Below are 18,311 nucleotides of genomic sequence, written 5' to 3' on the forward strand. Positions count from 1 at the left end.
CCAGCTCCACTGGCTGCCGATTAGCTACCGAGCACAATTCAAGGTGCTGGCTTTAGCCTATAAAGCTCTAAACGGTTCCGGCCCAGCTTATCTGTCCGAACATGTCTCCCACTATGACCCACCTCGAAGCTTAAGATCATCAGATGAGGCCCTGCTCACAGTCCCGTCAGCCTCACAGGTGCGGCTGGCGGGGACGAGAGACAGGGCTTTTTCAGTAGTGGCTCCCCGCCTATGGAACCCCCTCCCCATTGAAGTCAGGCAGGCTCCCTCCCTTGTATCCTTCCGTAGGAAGGTTAAAACTTGGTTATGGGGCCAGGCTTTTGAATAATAATTGGCAGCGTTAATTATTATCATGTACGCTGAACTCAGTCGACAGACCCAGTTTTTTTTTTGAACTGAACACGTCTACCTATATTTTATAATGTGTTTTATCTTATAATGTGTAATCTAATCTCACATATCTACACTGTACATTTTATAATGTGTTTTTATCAGTTATAATTTTTAACTGATTTATATTGTACTGTATAATTTTTTATATATGCGTTTTATTGTAAGCCGCCCTGAGTCCCCTGTTGGGTGAGAAGGGCGGGATATAAATATTGTAATAAATAAATATAATAAATAAATAAAGATAAACTCAAATCAATTTCCCTTTAAACTTTCCTCATTAAATGCTTCTGCTCTTTCTTCAGAAAGAACACAAGTGTTAAAGAACAAGTTTTTTTTACCTGTAAAGTGGCACACAGCAAAGACTGAAGATCATTGAACTGGATTCTGTCAGATGTGCTCTGGATATGGGACTGCAGGAAAAAATATATATGGTTAGGCATTCAAAAAGAGGTTCAAAATGTTAAATGTTTTTGAGACTTTGGCTGTACTTTCAAATAATGGTTAGGAATATGAGAGTGCACTGACAGATCTACAGAACTGGGACCCAAACTCTCCCTCACCGATTGTTCTGCAGAGAATTTACCTTTATATGCCCATCATCTAGAAATTGGTGCACAGAGGCAACTAAATGTTCTTAACTGAGGCACAACAGTCATGAGAGTAAAATGGGTACATGCACTTAAATTATATGCTATACAACTAGGCACAACTGACTGAATGCCCTGTATCTCAAACACCAATGCAACCAACCTCCATCTGTAGCACTTGTTGCAGCCGTTCCATAATGACTAAAGTTGTCTTCTGGACAGCAGGGTAACAATCCTTGGCGCTGTTTTTCACAATCTCCATCAATGCTTCATAAGCAGCACTCCTCAGATTATTCTGGTGCCCATCAGGCCTAAAGAATTAAAACCATATACTTGAAACTACAAACTACTTTGTAGTCTTACTGACTGCTCTTCCAGGAAAAATTTGGAAATGATATAACATCAAATTTTACTTTCTGCCAGCCCAAAGAACTGGGATTGAAAAATTGCTTAGAAGAATGAACACTCACACATGACTTAAAGATCACATTGTAAATCAGAAAAAAGTGCAAAGTCCTAGAGATCACCAGTAGCGTCAACAAGCAGTATCAAGGAAACAGTTACTGTAAAGAAGGCTTATTTTAGAAACTGGAAGTTCAGCCCAAATAAGAAAAAAGGGAGACGAATCCATAGAAATAAAATTGTAAGATTGACAAAAAAGATTCCTGTTGTATGATTAACAAAAAATATTTTGACACATCTGAAGCAGGAAGATGCCTAGGAAGGCAGTCCTTCCCAGAAACACTTCATGATCTTTTTTGCCTTTCTATCAACTCACAGCAACCATACAGCCCAATTTGTTGATATGCTGCCTTAATCTTAGCATGCAAGGATCTTGGATAAATAGTTTGCATAGAAAACTCATAACAGAAAGGTGCCAGTTCAAGCAGAGGGGGAATGGCTCAGTTACCTGTCTGTAGTTTCTAAGAGTTTCTGAACTATTAGTTCAAATGATGAGGATAAGCAGTATGTTGCAGGCTCCTCTTGATCATCAGCGACATCAGCAGCTTCATAAGCAGCTTCTGCCAAACTAGAGAAAGCCTTAAAGACAGAAGATATCATCTGTTTAAACAGAGTTAATTGTATCAGATTTCTCCCTTTTATATGCAATCATTTCCACCCTGCACCAGCATCCCATATTATTCCAGTTCTTTGGCTCTGTCCTTGTCTTCTCTCAATCCAATGGTATAAACCATATTATAACAACATTATCAGCATAAGGTCACCCCGATATTTCACCCAGCCTTAACCTTTCCCTCATTTTTCCTAATGAAACCATCATTCAAGTTACCCCAGAAAAAAAAATATATCGCCTTACCCAGCACACATTGGAGGCTACTCTTGGCTCTGCACTCAAGCCTTCAATCAGACACTGCAATAGTGGAGCGAGGTAAATATCATTTATAGCGGCTTCAGGGAGTAGTTCGCAGATCCGACCCACAGTCCATGCGGTTGTGTCTCTGACTACCACACTGGGGTCCTTCATTAACTCTATTAGGGTGGGCATAGCCTATGAGAAAATTGAGCAAACAAGAAGTCAAGCAACGTTTTTGTAGATTTTGCAAATAACAAGTTCCATAAGTCTAAAGACAATGTACTAAAATGAAGATAATCTATTTGCTGGCCACAAGGGATTAAGATAGGCTCCCAGTTCTAGCAACAATCTAGTCAGACTAAGTAATCATTTGCCTGAATAAGAGACTTCTCTATAAAGCAGAAGACAAGGGGCAAAGTAGGGCACTCAGGGAAAGGACTACATATAGCTGCAGAGACAAACTTCCAGATATTAGGGAGTGGATAAATTATTCAGGATTAAAATTACGTGGAGATTCTAGAGGTAATCACTACAATCCTGAATTATGTTTGGAAATAAACCTGAAGTCAGGGTAGCTGTTGTGAAATGCCAACACCTTCCCATTTTTCACAGGGTTGCTAGGAGAAATGAGGCCAATTCCTGTGCTCTGAACTCTATTGAGGCTGAACAATGTCTACAATTAAAGCGAAGACATAAATGTGGAGTTTGTTTCCAAAAAGTACCAAATCTGAACAAATTTTTACAATAAAAAACCCCTGCTGAGGATATGCTACAAAATGCAATATCCCAAGCCCTGTATTAAAATGATTTGATACATTTTGATCTGTACATACTCCTAGCCAATGATGTACTGCCAGCTATACTCATTTATCTTTTTCTTTGGATTTGGTATCTTTTGGAAACAAACTCCACAAATGGAACCCTAAGGCACAGAGTTAGTGATTTACTGTAAAGAGGGAGACTTTTTTAATTTTAAAAATGCAGCCCATCTTTCAATGAAGCAATTATTTTCCAATGCCTTTCCTGTCAATTCTGCAACTCAGAGTAGGAGTGATTTTCTGTCCAGAAAGTAGGATAGGAAACAGTTTGTTCTCCAGCTGATAACTGGAATCAAGGTTAATTTTCCCCCAACTGTATTTCTCATTACTCATCAAATTCCAAATGTTCCTTCTAGCAGGAAAGGTGAGTAAACTTCTAGTCCTTTTTTGTACTCTGGCCAACATACAGCTTGATATGAGATTTATTTTTCTGTTTTAGACGCAGAGATGCAGCCACCTAGTGGCTCCTGTCCTCTCCACAGCAACAAATTAACTGCAAATGGCAATTTTACACTTCCTACCCAAAGGCCACACACACAATATTTCTATTCTTTATTTCTCTATACAAATTCATCACTACATGGAAACAACCATGTTTAAGTCAAAATCACCAGTGGTGTCTCTTAACCACATATACATGAGTTTTAAATAACTCTTAGATTCCAGAATACAGTAGAAGACTTCTAGTCAATTTTTTTTAGAAATATACTGGCAAGTCAGTATGAATATAATTTGGATACCTTTATGGCTTGATAGACTAAATGGATATGCATCCCAGCATAAGACTCTCTTACCTGAATTACAAGAGGTTTGAGCTGATTGGGCTCTGGTCCTTCCAGAATGCATCCAAATGCCATGACAGCAGCATCTCGGTATCGCCAGTCAGGGTTTTTTATGTGTTCTTTGATGAAAGGAAGAACATGAGGAACAATGTCATCTTCACAACAGGTAGCCAAGAGCATGAGGCAGACGCCAGCAGCTTTGCACGGGTTCCAGTCATCATCATCATCATTCTCATCCTAAATAGGATTAGGAAAGGGAGAGCACCCAAGTCAGCCTCTCTGCACAAGACCTTTACAATCAGGGCCCTTTTATTCTGTAGCCCTGGAGATACATCATAACATGACAGTTTAGTAATGGGTAAATCACTTATCAGGACTGACAACCCTGACCAAAGAGAGCACACTAAACTGACTTCTTGTCCAGAAAAAAATAACGTGTATGAAACTATGCTTGATCAGAAGATATGGGTAAAGTTATTGATTAAGGTGCTATCTTTTAATAGTCACCATGTTTCTGATATCATAGATTCCCACTTCGCATGCAGTAGAATTCAAAGCAAAATACTAGCTAGAGCAGTGGTTCCCACTTGACCAGGGACCACTCTCCAACATTAGTACCAAAAGCATTATGAATAAATTTTTGATCAACTTTAGATTAGGTTTGGTTATTTGGGGTGCTGTTTTAGAAAATTGCATTGGATAGAGCACATCACATGCAGAACATATGCCATCCAGTAGTTGCCATCTGATCGCCCACAGAAACCCATATTTAATAATTGAGCGCTGATGTGGTCTATCCAATGCAATGGTCAGATCTGCAGAAAGGAGTGGAAATAAAATAAATAAAATAAAATAAAGAAGAAAGAGGTTCGCGGACCAGATTTTTGCAGTGGGCCACGGCCCACAGGTTAAGAACCACTGAGATAGAGCTTGGCAACAGGATTTCTTCGACGCCAAGATGATGAACAACAACTTTGTATTGACTCTTGGCTCAGTCCTGAAGTAGTTCATATTATGGAGTTCAGTTCTGATTTGGTGAATAACAAAATATGCACCCCTCAGAACACATTCTTCTTGAACCTCAGGAGTCTAACTAATCTAACCTCATTGAAGCTTTAATTTAAGGTTTCTAACTAAAAACCCAGATGTACAAGTTTGATACAGGACGGGTAGCAAATCATATTTGGCCACCAAAATGGTGCATCACATAGCTATTAACCACAGAAGCAGAGGAAAAGGACTCGCTTCCGAAGTTGGAGATAATTCTGCCCTCTGTCACTAAAATAGCCTTTCTCCTAGGGAATGAAACACAGACCTGGATAAATGTACAGGAAGCAAAAGCTGGGAAGCATGCAATGGAATCTATGGTACAAAAAAGAGACCTGTCTAAAAATATTCCTAGGATGTTGGTTCATTGGTAGAAAAGCCCAAAGTATTTTAGCCTATGTGTACTCCCCCCCCCCCCAAGGCTTTCTTCAAGGAGATATATGAAGCCATAAAAGAAAACATGTAAATACATATTATACTGTATGAAATACAAATAATATACACATATACACAAGCAGAAATACACCAGGCTCCCCCTCCCCCCAAAATAACCACATTTTGAGACATGTCTCTTGTTTCTCCACTGGATCAATATAGTGGCAAAAAAGTGGAGAGAATGACACACTGTTGATTATTAAGTTGAATGTAAGAATCATGCCATGAACCCCCCCCCCCCCAAAAAAAATTTCCAGAGCCTCTGTACAATAGAAAATTAAGGGGAATATTAATTTATTTGTTATCATTCTCAACACAACTGGACATCTTCCAGGTCTGCTTTCCAACTTCTCACACGAATTACTACCTAATGTGGAACTCCCTAATCTGAAAACTGGTACATATATATAGCCATGGTTTACCTGTTTGGTCAGTGTCTGTGTGAGAATTGGGACAAGATACTGGAGTGCACCCTTGGCATAGAATTTGCTGGTATGCTCTGGAGGTCTTCCTTGTTCTGCTGCCTAGAAAATAAAATACTCATCTCCATTAGATGCAACAATATATACCTCTGAAAGAGATCTACCAATTTAGCAGTTAGATAATAAATACTTCAGAAAGATTAGCACTGAACTAAGTTTCAGATTTGCCCAGCTACTTAGAATACTTATAAATCCTGACAACTCCAACAAAACTACTTGCTTAACCCCATCTGACTCTAGGCACACAATCAGGAAAGAAACTTGGAAAACAGATGATATCCCACTCAACCGTAAGTCTTATCAAGATGGCGGTGATCAGCTAATTCTCATTCACATACAATTAACTTATCTGCAAAGCAGATTACAACAATGATACAATCACCACAGGATTACTTTATGACACAACATCATACAGCCATGAACACTCAGATGGCAGTCCACCTGGATTCGTTTGGGCAAATAAACACCCCATAATAACAAACAGAAACAAGTAGTTTGTGAAATTCGGTCTCAGCATTTATAGGAAATATATGCATCACTTTAGTCAGAGTGGTGCATGGTGTCTCATCATGGACCAAATTACAACTATACTATAGTAATTTGGAGAACATGTTATTTACAGGTCGTTAACTCACCTCTGATGCCTCAATAGCAAGGTCCATTTCTTCATCACAGACATTCGACCAGAATTCGATCCCTTGAAGAGCCACCTCATCTATGTCACTTTTCATGGCTTCAATCGTTATCTTTGGATAAAGGAAAGTTGTTTCAGATCATAGTCCTGTTCTGTCCCGAGAACATGATCCTAAACAGTTACATTTCCTTTCTTGATTCCTGGTTTTGAATACTCACAGCAAAAAGTGCAGGACCCATATAAGTCTCCATGTATTGATAATAAAGGGACATAATCTTCACCAAGTTCTGTAAGGCAGCTACTCGCACCTAAACACAAGGAAAGGGATATTTTCAATTATTTTTACAGAGGCTTACGAAAAGCAAGGAAATTTACATTGTGTAGTGCACAAGATACAGGACCACATAATGTGATGTTTGGTTTGTACTGTAAGAACAAGTAGTTTCATAGTCTGCTTTCAAATTAAAAAGCAGAAAAAACTGCCTGAAAATAAGGCAAAATTACAAAGCAACTTTCATATTAAGTACCAGAGAAATAACTTTCCTATGCTAAGTATCACTGCAGCAAAAGACCAGTGCCGCCTTCTATGAAAAATGTATGTTTAAGTAGATCAAAATTTCATTACTCCAAGATAAAAAGTAGTAGTTACACCACTATCTCCAGCCTGCCACTTGACCAAAACTGTTTGGGAACATACTGAAGGGACTTTGAATAGAATAAACCATCTCTACCCAATTCATTCTAAAGAGTACCACCTTTAAAGAAATATTCATGGGGCTAAAATACTCGCAGTATTATTTTTCTATCATCTCTCAAGACAGCAGTACATAGGGCACTTTTTCACAGGACTGCTTTGTCACTTTAAGAGGGGCACTATTCCTCCATGGCATCAACTTCTAAATGTCTGTGTTAATCAGCCTCTATGAGAAGTTGTATATACTAGCATTCACAAAGTAGAGCTGTAACACATTAGGGATACGACTGTTCAGTAAGCTAATAATCCTATTAAGTTGTGAATGTTGTGTGCCTTTAAGTAATTTCCAACTCATGGTGAATCTATCATGGGACTTCCTTGGCAAGATTTATTTAGATCCTGTTTGCCTTTGCCTTCCTCAGAAGCTGAGAGAGTGACTTGCCCAAAGTCATCCTGTTGGTTTCCCTGGCTGAGCATGAAATTTGAACTCTGATCTCCAGAGTTATAGTTCCATGCTCAAATCACGACATCATGATGATTCTCATCCAATCAAGTATCAATCAAATATCATATTTATTTGTATCCCATTTTACCCCAAAACTGGGACTCGATTTTTATATATAGATAGAATCTGCTGCAAGATTCTTTGCAATCATCTGATCGAAATTAATGTTACTATAATGAATAATTATAGTCTGTATTAGAAAAGCAGGGGGTAGCTTTAACACCAAAGGCGAAGGAGGCTTATGATACTACTATATACAGCAAAGCAACATTAATGCTCTCCTGCAAAATGGACTTGTAGGTAGTGTTGTTAGGAAACCATGTGAGTTAAGTATCCTGTCTGACAGGAAGACAGGCATCATAAGGGGATTCAATGCTGGCAATCAGGCTCATTCCTTAGAGGCAACCAGCAATGTAATGAGGCAGTCACATACTCAGAAGGCAGCTGACTATAAAACCCAAACACGACCAATTAATGCAAAATAGAATAATCAATTATGTATTTGCTTCAACAGTTAACATGATTATAAGTGTTAGGGATGAAACAACAGTGGACAGCAACTGAGCTTTTGGTTTATTTACAATTTTGAGAGGCACTCAGGATTTTTTTTAACTCTTTAGTTTTCCTTACCAAACTAAATGTATGGACAAAAAATTGAATTTGCTCAAACTTCTCATGTCAAGATAAGTTTTCAAGTTCTTTGGGGGCGTTTATCTGTTTTATTTCATTTTCACAACTTGCTACTGGTCCTATATGAAGTACTAGCTGTGCCCGGCCACGCGTTCCTGTGGCAAAGTGTGGTGCTATGGGAAATAAAGTATTGAGGAATTGGTGGTAGTTAGTATATGTTGTTTCCTAAATCTTGCAAGTGGGGTTTATATCCCTGTGGAATAATGTCCAGGGTGGGAGAAAGAAATCTTGTCTGTTGGAGGCAAGTGTGAATGCTGCAATTATCCAGAATTAGGATTTAATGGCCTTTCAGCTTCAAAGTCTAGCTGCTTCCTGCCTGGGGGAATCCTTTGTTGGGAGGTGGTAGCTGCCTCTGATTGTTTCCTGTCTGGAATTCCCCTGTCTTCTGAGTATTATTCTTTTATTTACTGTCCTGATTTTAGTTTTTTAATGTTGTTTTATTATACCACAGTAATTTTATATATTATATTTATAATCATATATTTGCTTAGAACTGGATTATATGAGGCCCCTTTTACACAACTATATAAAACCGCGCGCCTTCTAGATGCCTCGGCTTCCTTCTAGTGCTACACTAACTGACCAATCCTAACTGACAAAAATAACTGCCATTTTGAAGCTGGCAGGAGTTGAGGCTAAGCTCTGCCCCCTTAGAACCTTACAGGCACAGGGCAGCAGGTGAGAATCTTCTGGTGGCATGACAATGGCTCTTCCTCATCCTCTAATTTGGACTTTATTTTTCTAGTTTTTTTATTGAAAGACATAGCTTGGACTATATCTCTTGTGGCCAAATTTGGTGTGATTTGGTTCAGTGGTTTTGCTGTTTACGCCGTAGTAAAACATCACATTACATTTTTATACATATAGATTGTCAACAAAAAGATACTTTTATCCAAGTTTATCACCTTCTGCTTGTTCCTTAGGCAGGTTTCATGCTTTGACCAGGTCTACATATCAACACCAGTATTAGTTGCTGAATCTTTTAGAAATAATTTAGGATTTACTTACCCTTGTATCTGGACACTGTGTTGCTTCACAGACCACTTGCATAATAAAGTGCCTTTCAGACTGGATATTGGAAATAGAAAGAAATACAAAATTAGGACTATAAATTGTAAAACTTCCTAACTGTAAATACAGTTCCAGATAAAAAATAAAGCTAAAAAGTTTACATACTGCCGAGAGAACCTTAACGATATCAGCTGTACATTCTAACAGTCCCAAAAACAAAAGGCAGGTTCTCTTGGAATGTATTGACAAGACAAAACCCAATATGGCTAAAGCTCCTGTTTATTTGAGCAGAGAGGAGGATCTTCACTTATTGACAGCTTTGACTTGAAAGTCAATAACAATTATTTCCACTGGCAAATAACCTGTTTCACCATAACGTTTGCATAGCATTAATATGTGACTGGGTCCGTAATGCTTCTACTTAAAAAGCTCTCTTGCATCTTATAAAAGCATCTCTTTCAGGGTTATTATAGTCTCTGCTACTTCAGTTTTATATTAATTATTTCAATGTTTTTAATTAGTAACTGTAAAACCTCCATGTTTGCTACCGGAGTTCTTTTCTCTAGCTAACTCAACATTATTTCTCAAATACAAGAGGAGCTCGCTATACAAAAGCCTACCCCAGTACAGAAAAACTAAAGTCTCAGCAGAAATGGGAGTGCATCACAATTCAGCGTGGTGCATGATTTCTCATCATAGACCATGAATTTGTGTTATGTCCCTACTAGCTTTAAAACCACACCCTGTCCCACCTTATTTGCGCACTTACCTCTTTGTCAAAATTCGCTTTGGTGAATTCCAAAGAATTCAAGAGAGCATTGGTAGCTGCTAGCTTCACATTATTACTTGGCTCTTCTTTCCTCATGCCCTGTATAATGGCTGTCAAAATCTCATTAGATTTGTCTTGAAGCTGTTCTGGGTCCTGACACAAGAATAAGAGAAAGTTAAAGTACATAGGCAGCAGTTTAATCTCCAACATGATACCAAAATAAAATTATGGTAAGGTGGAGACCTTGAAGATTACCACAAGTATGTAGGTGTGTCACTTATACAATAGCCAAATTCCAAGCTTTCAAGAGCTCTGACCGAAAACTATTTGTGCACAATACCCTTATGCATCAATGAGGAATGCATTTTGTTACTATTTAATTAACCCAATGGGTAACACTTGTTTAAAATAAGGCATCAAGAGAAGGAGAAAGATAACACATTTACGAAGAAAAAGGTACAACACACACAGAGAAGTACTTACAATATCCTGACAGATGTAGCCAATTGCCTCCAATGTTGACTCTTTCATATGCTCCGTACTATGCTGATTTGTAACATTAGCTACCAGCTGAGGAATAAGTTCAGGCCACTGGTTCATGGGAATTTCTGCACAGGCGATGCCAGCAACGCACTGTGATGCTGAGCTGGGCCTGTAGGTTTCTGTACCTAAGGTCTGCAAAACCTACAAAGAAAAGAATAATGGGTTGACATGCCAACAAGTAAGAATAACATATTAGAACATAAGTGGCTCTAAGTAGCAGGACCACAAGGTAAACCACAGCCCAACAAAAACAGCAATTTATTAGTGTCTTTATTTTTAGGCCTGTTCCTGGGGTTATTTGGGGTGCCAATTTAGAAAATTGCATTGGCTAGAACACATAAGCATTAGTTTCTTAGATATGATTATTATGTTTTTCTATGTACAAGCAGATGGCGACTGGTAGATGGCACCTGAATCCCAAAAACTAGCGCTGATAAAGGAAAAATTGTGCTATTTTTGGAATCAGCAGGCCAAATATACTCAAGAAACAGGGCTAACATTTGAGGCACCAAAATGTGTGTTGGTCAGTATTATACCACTGACTCTTAAAAATATACTTAATAAGCCTTCAAAAGTAAAGAAAACAATCAGGATCTGCAGAAACTGCAACTTTTTTCACTTCTAATTTAGAACAAGACACCCAGGGAACAAGTATTTGAACAAATATATAGAAGCACTGCAGAAAGACAGGGCAAACTTGATGAGGCAAGGCTTTACATACATAATTTTTGACTTCTCGACGAGCATTGGCATCTATTGCGATCCATCTCTGCTGGTGCTGGGCCTTTACGTCAGGGTCTTTAGATGTCAGAGAGTTTTTGATCTGTAAACCAGCTGCAACTCTGGCAACCTGGCTGTTTCCTGGGTTTGCTAGTACTCTGGACAGTTCCACAAGAAAAGTAGGCTGACCAAAAAATGAGAATGAGGTAAAAACACTTTAGTAACCCATATTGGCTTGAGAAGATAGCATGTCTGAATTCCAACATTTAAATGGGTTTATTACAAACTGAATTTAAGGATCAAAACCTAATAACAATCTAATGAATACTCTTAGACCTTCAAGTTCAGTACATATATGCTTCTAGATCTTAATAGTTATTCTTCTTGCTATTCATCTCACATTTCATGAACTGGAGCAAACTGACTTGTTTCATATAATTCAACAAAACTGTGCCAAGCTTGAACATCAACCCATTTAAGTTCACAGTAGCAAACGGAATGCTCTCTCATTCGTTCAAACTGAGAGATTATGTCGCATCTGGAGCACCACAGATGTCCTACTACTGTTCTTTGAAGCCTATCCTGATTACAAGTACACCACTGCTTGATCTTCTCTATGTCACAGCAGTATCTGAAGCCAGTTGGTTCAACCTGCAGCATATCAAGGCCAACTACAAATCTGGCCCACTGCTTAAGTCTCTACATCAGTTCTGAAGTGGAATTAAATCCATGAAAGCTCATGCTAAAATCAGTTAGTCTTAAAAGTGATGCTAGATTCACCCTTCTTTTCTTTTTATCATTACATTTCACCTTCCTGGTTTCAATTAGTCTCCCTGCCCTTTACCCTCCTTCTGATATTTCATTCAAAATAGTTTTCTACTTGTACATAGTCAAATGTTATCTTAAGCAGTTAGTGAAGTATCTTATGCATATTTTTAAAAAACATCAAAATACAAGGCAAGCATATACAATTTGCTATAATAATCATAGAATCATAGAATAGTAGAGTTGGAAGAGACCTCATGGGCCATCCAGTCCAACCCCCTGCCAAGAAGCAGGAAATCGCATTCAAAGCACCCCCGACAGATGGCCATCCAGCCTCTGCTTAAAAGCCTCCAAGGAAGGAGCCTCCACCACAGTCCGGGGGAGAGAGTTCCACTGTCGAACAGCCCTCACAGTGAGGAAGTTCTTCCTGATGTTCAGGTGGAATCTCCTTTCCTGTAGTTTGAAGCCATTGTTCCGTGTCCTAGTCTGCAGGGCAGCAGAAAACAAGCTTGCTCCCTCCTCCCTATGACTTCCCTTCACGTATTTGTACATGGCTATCATGTCTCCTCTCAGCCTTCTTTTCTGCAGGCGAGCAAGAGACTATACATGCAACTCGATGCAGCAATATACCATGGGATTCTGAAAATTCTACTAGAATTCCAGTTTAGAGTGCTCCCCTCCCGTTGCTTCTTCGGACTCATTTTGATGTTTATCCAAGCTGTGTGGCAGCTAAGACTCAACTACATGATAAAGTATATTGTATCAATGGACAATAACATATATAGTGATACTACATACAAAATGAAAATAAAAGTTAATAGTCCTATTTCCTTGGATCAATTAGCCTTCTGAGAATATTGTGGGATAAATACACTTCTATGTAATAATTAAAAAAAACTGTGATGAGTTGGGCCTGTAGGTTTCTGTACACAAAAACTTCAAAGAGGAGAGGAAGGGGTTGACATGCCAACACCTTGAAGTGACTCGCAGTTGATCAGGAAAATTATACCACGGTTGTTATTTGTGTTCCAACATATCCAGCTAATAAGGACGTGACGTCACCGAATTGTATTGTGTAAGTCTGCAAAACTCCAACCAAAGTACCTGAGTGCAAATGGCAATTTGCTCAAGAGCACCTGACAGATTTGAAGACCATTTCTTTCAGTTACACTAGGATATATTGGCAGGCAAACTATGGAGGCCCATAGAGAAAATGTGAGAGGACAAAAGAGTGTTAATATTTATCCAGGCTAAATTGTGCAAAGGATGAGACACAAGTCACTCTCTACAGCTGTGTGGTGCTTAACTAATGCAGATCTGCAGAGGTCCAGCATTAAGGAAATACCAAGAATCTCACAGCTGAAAACACTGATGCTGGTATCTGAAATTTGAATATATGGCTATTTAAAGATGCTAAACTTCTGATGACCAAAATTTGTTTAGACCTTCCAATATATATCAGTTTTAAACACCATCTACATTCAAGTAACAGACTGCTGTGTGCTGTAGAGGGTTGATGTTGTAGAAGGACAATCCCAAAGTTCCTCGATACAACTGCAGTTTTGTGAATTGCAGCTTTTTCTTATCTCCACAGTGGGCCGATGCCAATTATGAGTTAATGAAATACAAACTCTTTTCTCAGTCCTCCTACAACAGCTTTCTTTCTTTTCTTACATACTGTCCAGCCCAGTTTGGAATATCTTTACCATATACCCTTCTACCTTTATCCAGGAAAAAACCTGAATGATTCCCCTGCTGCATTTGAAATCCTCATTGGAGAAAATTTGGTAAAATGGACTAGATGCGGCCACAATATAGATTAAAGAGATGTTTATGCCTCACCTTGCCAGAACCCAGTGTGAAATGGATGGAGATCAGTAACTACAAATTACGCCAATGGCAGATGCATGTGAAATCACTATCTGACAAGCTGACTGAACTGCAGTGATTTTGAAGATGAACGCACTGGCAGCAATTGTATTTGCTACTCGAGTTTCAGGCAGCTATCCATCAAAACATAAGTGAAACAGGCTAAACAACTGCAAAAAATCTTGCCTAAATTGAAATTGCCACCTCACAGTATGTTGTACTCCTCACACATATTTTAACTGTACATTCAATTCACCAGGAATCCCTAATCCACATGATACAAAAGTAAAATAAAAGTACTATTTATTTGGCATCGTTCGTGATGCTAAAATATTCACATCTATAAAGAGCAGTTAATTTTCAGATTTTTTTCAGGAATCATAAATAGCAAATATGTTGCTGCATGTGGGATCATATTTCAAATCACTGATCAGCTAAGAAGCTTGCTGGCTGACCTTTAGCTATCAACTTCAGGACCAAGCTATCTTAGATTGCTGTGAAGATAAAATGGAACAGTGTATATATACAATACTTTGGAAGAAAGATTTCAAGGTGCATTTATTACTCTGTATTTTTGTATCATCTTACTTAAGTGGGGTGGGGTTTATAAGAAACGCATTTTGGTGATTATCTCCAGAAATTCCAATGTAACCCACAGAGCACGACCTTGCAAATTCAACACAAATGGGAAGAATGGGAAAATAAACACACTGGGCACTTTGACTTTTAGATATTTGTTTTCTCCAATAATAATATCTGGAATGATCTCAAAAATAAAGCACTGATAGGCCAGATAGCAGGCAGGATGTTTCCCATGGCTTCATCACCATACCAGGCATGCCTCCCCAAAATTCCATAACAATCTCTTTGCTTTTTTGTTCTTCTTTTAGTAGAGCTTGGAAAACAAATGTTCAAGACTCTCCCGAAATAAAACATATTCATTACACAAACTATTATATTGTGAGACTGTGGCAAATTTAATTCTTGAGATTACTAATCTTTCAGTATGTTTTCCTTTTTATCTGTGACTTTCTCCTGTCCTATATGCCTGTGCTGTGATTGTGTTGTTGTATGCCAATAAAGGCTCTGTAAAGGTAAAGGTTTCCCCTGACGTGTTGTACCCCTTTCAGCAAATATGAGGTATCTCAATATTATCATCCTCAGTATATATTATCTTCTGATTCTATCTGAATATTACCATTTTTTCATAAACTCCATATTACCTTCCTGTTACACCAGAGTATTATTGCAACTTTATATAAATCAAACCAAAACATAACTGGTTTGCTGTGGGTTTTCCTGGCTGTATGGCCATGTTGCATTCTCTCCTGACATTTTGCCCACATCTATGGCAGGCATCCTCAGAGGTTGTGAGGTAATAATAACAACTTCATAATAATTTTATTTTTGTACCTTGCCTCCATCTCCCCAAAGGGACTCGGGAAGTTTACATAAGGCACAAGGTGCCTAAAACTACACATAATATAAACACACAGTACAATACAAAATAAAACCACTAGTATATAAAACAATAATTTGAACTCAGAACAGCGCCAATAATCTAGTCATCTGTCCTAAAAACATGGCCAACTGTAAAGAAGAAAGGAAAGGAATAGTGCAAGTTTCAGCTAAGGAACAAGGGAATGCGATAAAAATGCTGTGCTGTATCATAATTTTAGATCATCGGGCTAGACATTCTCAAAGGCTTGTCTAAACATCCAAGTCTTCAATACCCTCCAGGAGGATAGGATGGGGGCCTCGCAATCTCCCTGAGGAGGGCATTCCAAAGGCGGGGGGCCACCACCAAGAAAGCCCTCTCCCCACCAACTGTGAAGCTAGGCAAGAGATGTTTATATATCTGTGGAAGGTCCAGGGTAGGAAAAAGAACGTTTTGTCTGTTTGAGGTGTGAATGTTGTAATTAATCACCTTGATTTGCATTGAAAAGCTTTGCAGCTTCAAGGTCTGGCTGAATCCTTTGTTGGGAGGTGTTAGCTGGCCCCGATTGTTTCATGTATGGAATTCCCGTTTTTGAGTGTTGTTCTTTATTTACTGTTCTGATTTTAGAGGGGGTTTTTAATACTGGTAGCCAGATTTTGTTAATTGTCATGGTTTCCTTTCTGTTGAAATGAGAATGCCGGCCATTGATGTGGGCCAAACGTCAGGAGAGAATGCTTCTGGAACATAGCCACACAGCCCTGAAAACTTACAGCAACCCAGTGATTCTGGCCATGAAAGTCTTCGACAGCACATTGAAACATAACTATTTTATGCTTCATACTCGTAACTCCCACCACCTTTTCTGTAGCCTATTTCTATTAATTTAGCTCTAAAACATGCTTCTGAAGGTAGGACTGAATTATTATTCCACCAAGTGATGAGAAAAATTAAGGGAGGCAATTCACATGTTTTGAAACGGGCTTGGCCCCAAATCACATTTAAAAAACCCAAATCAAAAGATAAAAAGTTATATGGGCCAGGTTTGGATAAAAGCAGGAAACGCTTGGAAAGCGGGAATGAGAAAGGAAGCTGGTTAATCACGGGAGGAAGAGAAAGTGAAAAAATGCCCCAGAGGCACCAGATGGTAATGCCTGAACTAGTTAAGGAAGGCAGGAGGGAGAAAACGAAACCCGGGGAGGCCCGCCTTGGCTGAAAGGCCCATTTTAAGCAGCGGCCTCCTCCCTCCTCCTCCCCTGGCTTCGCCTAACTCCTCATGCCGGCTTACCACATGGCCGGCCCCCACAGGCCCCATCCATCCACCCCCCCGCCGCCTCCCCCACTTTCCCTCCAAGCATGCAGCGCGGCAGAGCCAAACGGCCCTCCTCTTCCTTTTCCCTCCCGCGGGCCCGGCTTGACTTCGGGATTGGGTGGCGCGACTCTCAGGAGCCTTGCCATTGGCTGATTTTGTCATTCCCCCTCCTTTCCTCCCCGCAAAAAGAAAAAAAATCCTTCGGTTAGGCTGCGCCCCTCTATGGCGGTTCGGCCCATAGCTTTTTTTTAAACACACACAGAGAGAGGAAGGGAGGGAATCCCGCTTTTGCGAACCCCACCCAAGCTCGATTTCCCCCTTACCAGGTTCTCGATGGCTGCCTGCTCCAAGAACTTCTGAGCCGCTTCGAGCTCTGTGCAATCTGCAGAGAACGAGGACGAAGAAGATAGATGGGGGAGTTCAGTGATGACCCCCCCCAAACACACACCCCAATATCCAAGTCTCAGTTCATGAGCGACCCCTTCCCATCCTCTAATCTGCAATCCGTAGAAACCAGGGCACTGAAAACCCAACGCCGTCCCTTCCTATATAAAAGTCCTCATGCCCACATTCCCATCAGCCGGCCAACTCAGGACCTTCGTGTTTCATTGACACTCCTAAGCAAACTTTTCAACATATCAAACAGCATGAAAATTTCTTTGGGGAATGTTGTTGTATCCCACACAAATACAAAAACCACTCCTGAATCAGAGAGGAAGCGCTTTGCCACCCCGCCCTATATGCCAGACCACTAGGCCCATTTCTTGATTCTCGACAAAGAAGACCTCTTTGGAAATCTGGGCAGGTCTTTTGTGAGATATGGCCTTCAGCCATGGCCTGGGCTCCACTCCTAACACAGGGCCCTTCCACATAGCCATAAAACCCAGAATATCAAGGCAGATAATCCACAATATCTACTTTGAACTGGGTTGTCTGAGTCCACACTGCCATGTTTTCCAGTTCAAAGCAGATAATGTATGATTTTCTGCCTTGATATTCTAGGATATAGGGCTGTGTGAAAGGACATTGGGTTATCTGAGTCCATGCTGCCATATAATCCAGTTCAATGTGGATTTTATACAGCTGTGTGGAAGGGACTAGTCACAGGTCGCCGCTCCTGAGTCGAGGCCAAGAAAGCTCCGGAGGACGAATGTGAATTGACTTTGATAAAAATACTCTTTTGATATATACAAAAGTAAACAATGAACCTCTTTCTTGACCATCTCAAGGATGCAAGATGCATTGGGGGAGGGGGAGGAACTCCTTCAACATCAGGGCAGAAGTAGCAACTTTGCCCCACAGCCATATGCTAAGAACAAGGAAGGGGGGGTGTAGAAATCCCGCCCCACCCATGTTCGTGCCACAGGCCACAGAGGACCCTTCCACACAGCCATGTCCCAGAATATCAAGACAGAAAATTCCATATTATGTGAATGTAGACTCAGATAAATCAGTCCAAAGCAGATATTGTGGGGGTTTCTGCCTTGATATTCTGGGTTATATGA

General features: G+C 39.8%; 1 protein-coding gene across 1 annotated transcript in view; it reads right to left on the reverse strand.

Moving 5' to 3' along the window:
* kpnb1 (karyopherin subunit beta 1) overlaps positions 1–18,311 on the reverse strand; it is a 37,039-nt gene that overhangs the window by 17,528 nt on the left and 1,200 nt on the right. Inside the window, exons 2-14 of the mRNA XM_008113431.2 lie at positions 17,130–17,188; positions 11,427–11,609; positions 10,646–10,846; positions 10,163–10,315; positions 9,391–9,450; positions 6,712–6,801; positions 6,495–6,605; positions 5,800–5,901; positions 3,908–4,132; positions 2,299–2,490; positions 1,891–2,021; positions 1,144–1,291; positions 732–803 (exon numbers count right to left, since the gene is read on the reverse strand). Of these exons, the coding sequence (XP_008111638.2) occupies positions 732–803; positions 1,144–1,291; positions 1,891–2,021; positions 2,299–2,490; positions 3,908–4,132; positions 5,800–5,901; positions 6,495–6,605; positions 6,712–6,801; positions 9,391–9,450; positions 10,163–10,315; positions 10,646–10,846; positions 11,427–11,609; positions 17,130–17,188 (1,727 nt within the window). The remainder of the gene's footprint in view (positions 1–731; positions 804–1,143; positions 1,292–1,890; positions 2,022–2,298; positions 2,491–3,907; positions 4,133–5,799; positions 5,902–6,494; positions 6,606–6,711; positions 6,802–9,390; positions 9,451–10,162; positions 10,316–10,645; positions 10,847–11,426; positions 11,610–17,129; positions 17,189–18,311) is intronic.

This window comes from Anolis carolinensis, chromosome 6 (assembly GCF_035594765.1).
Source record: "Anolis carolinensis isolate JA03-04 chromosome 6, rAnoCar3.1.pri, whole genome shotgun sequence".
Classification (NCBI taxonomy): domain Eukaryota; kingdom Metazoa; phylum Chordata; class Lepidosauria; order Squamata; family Dactyloidae; genus Anolis; species Anolis carolinensis.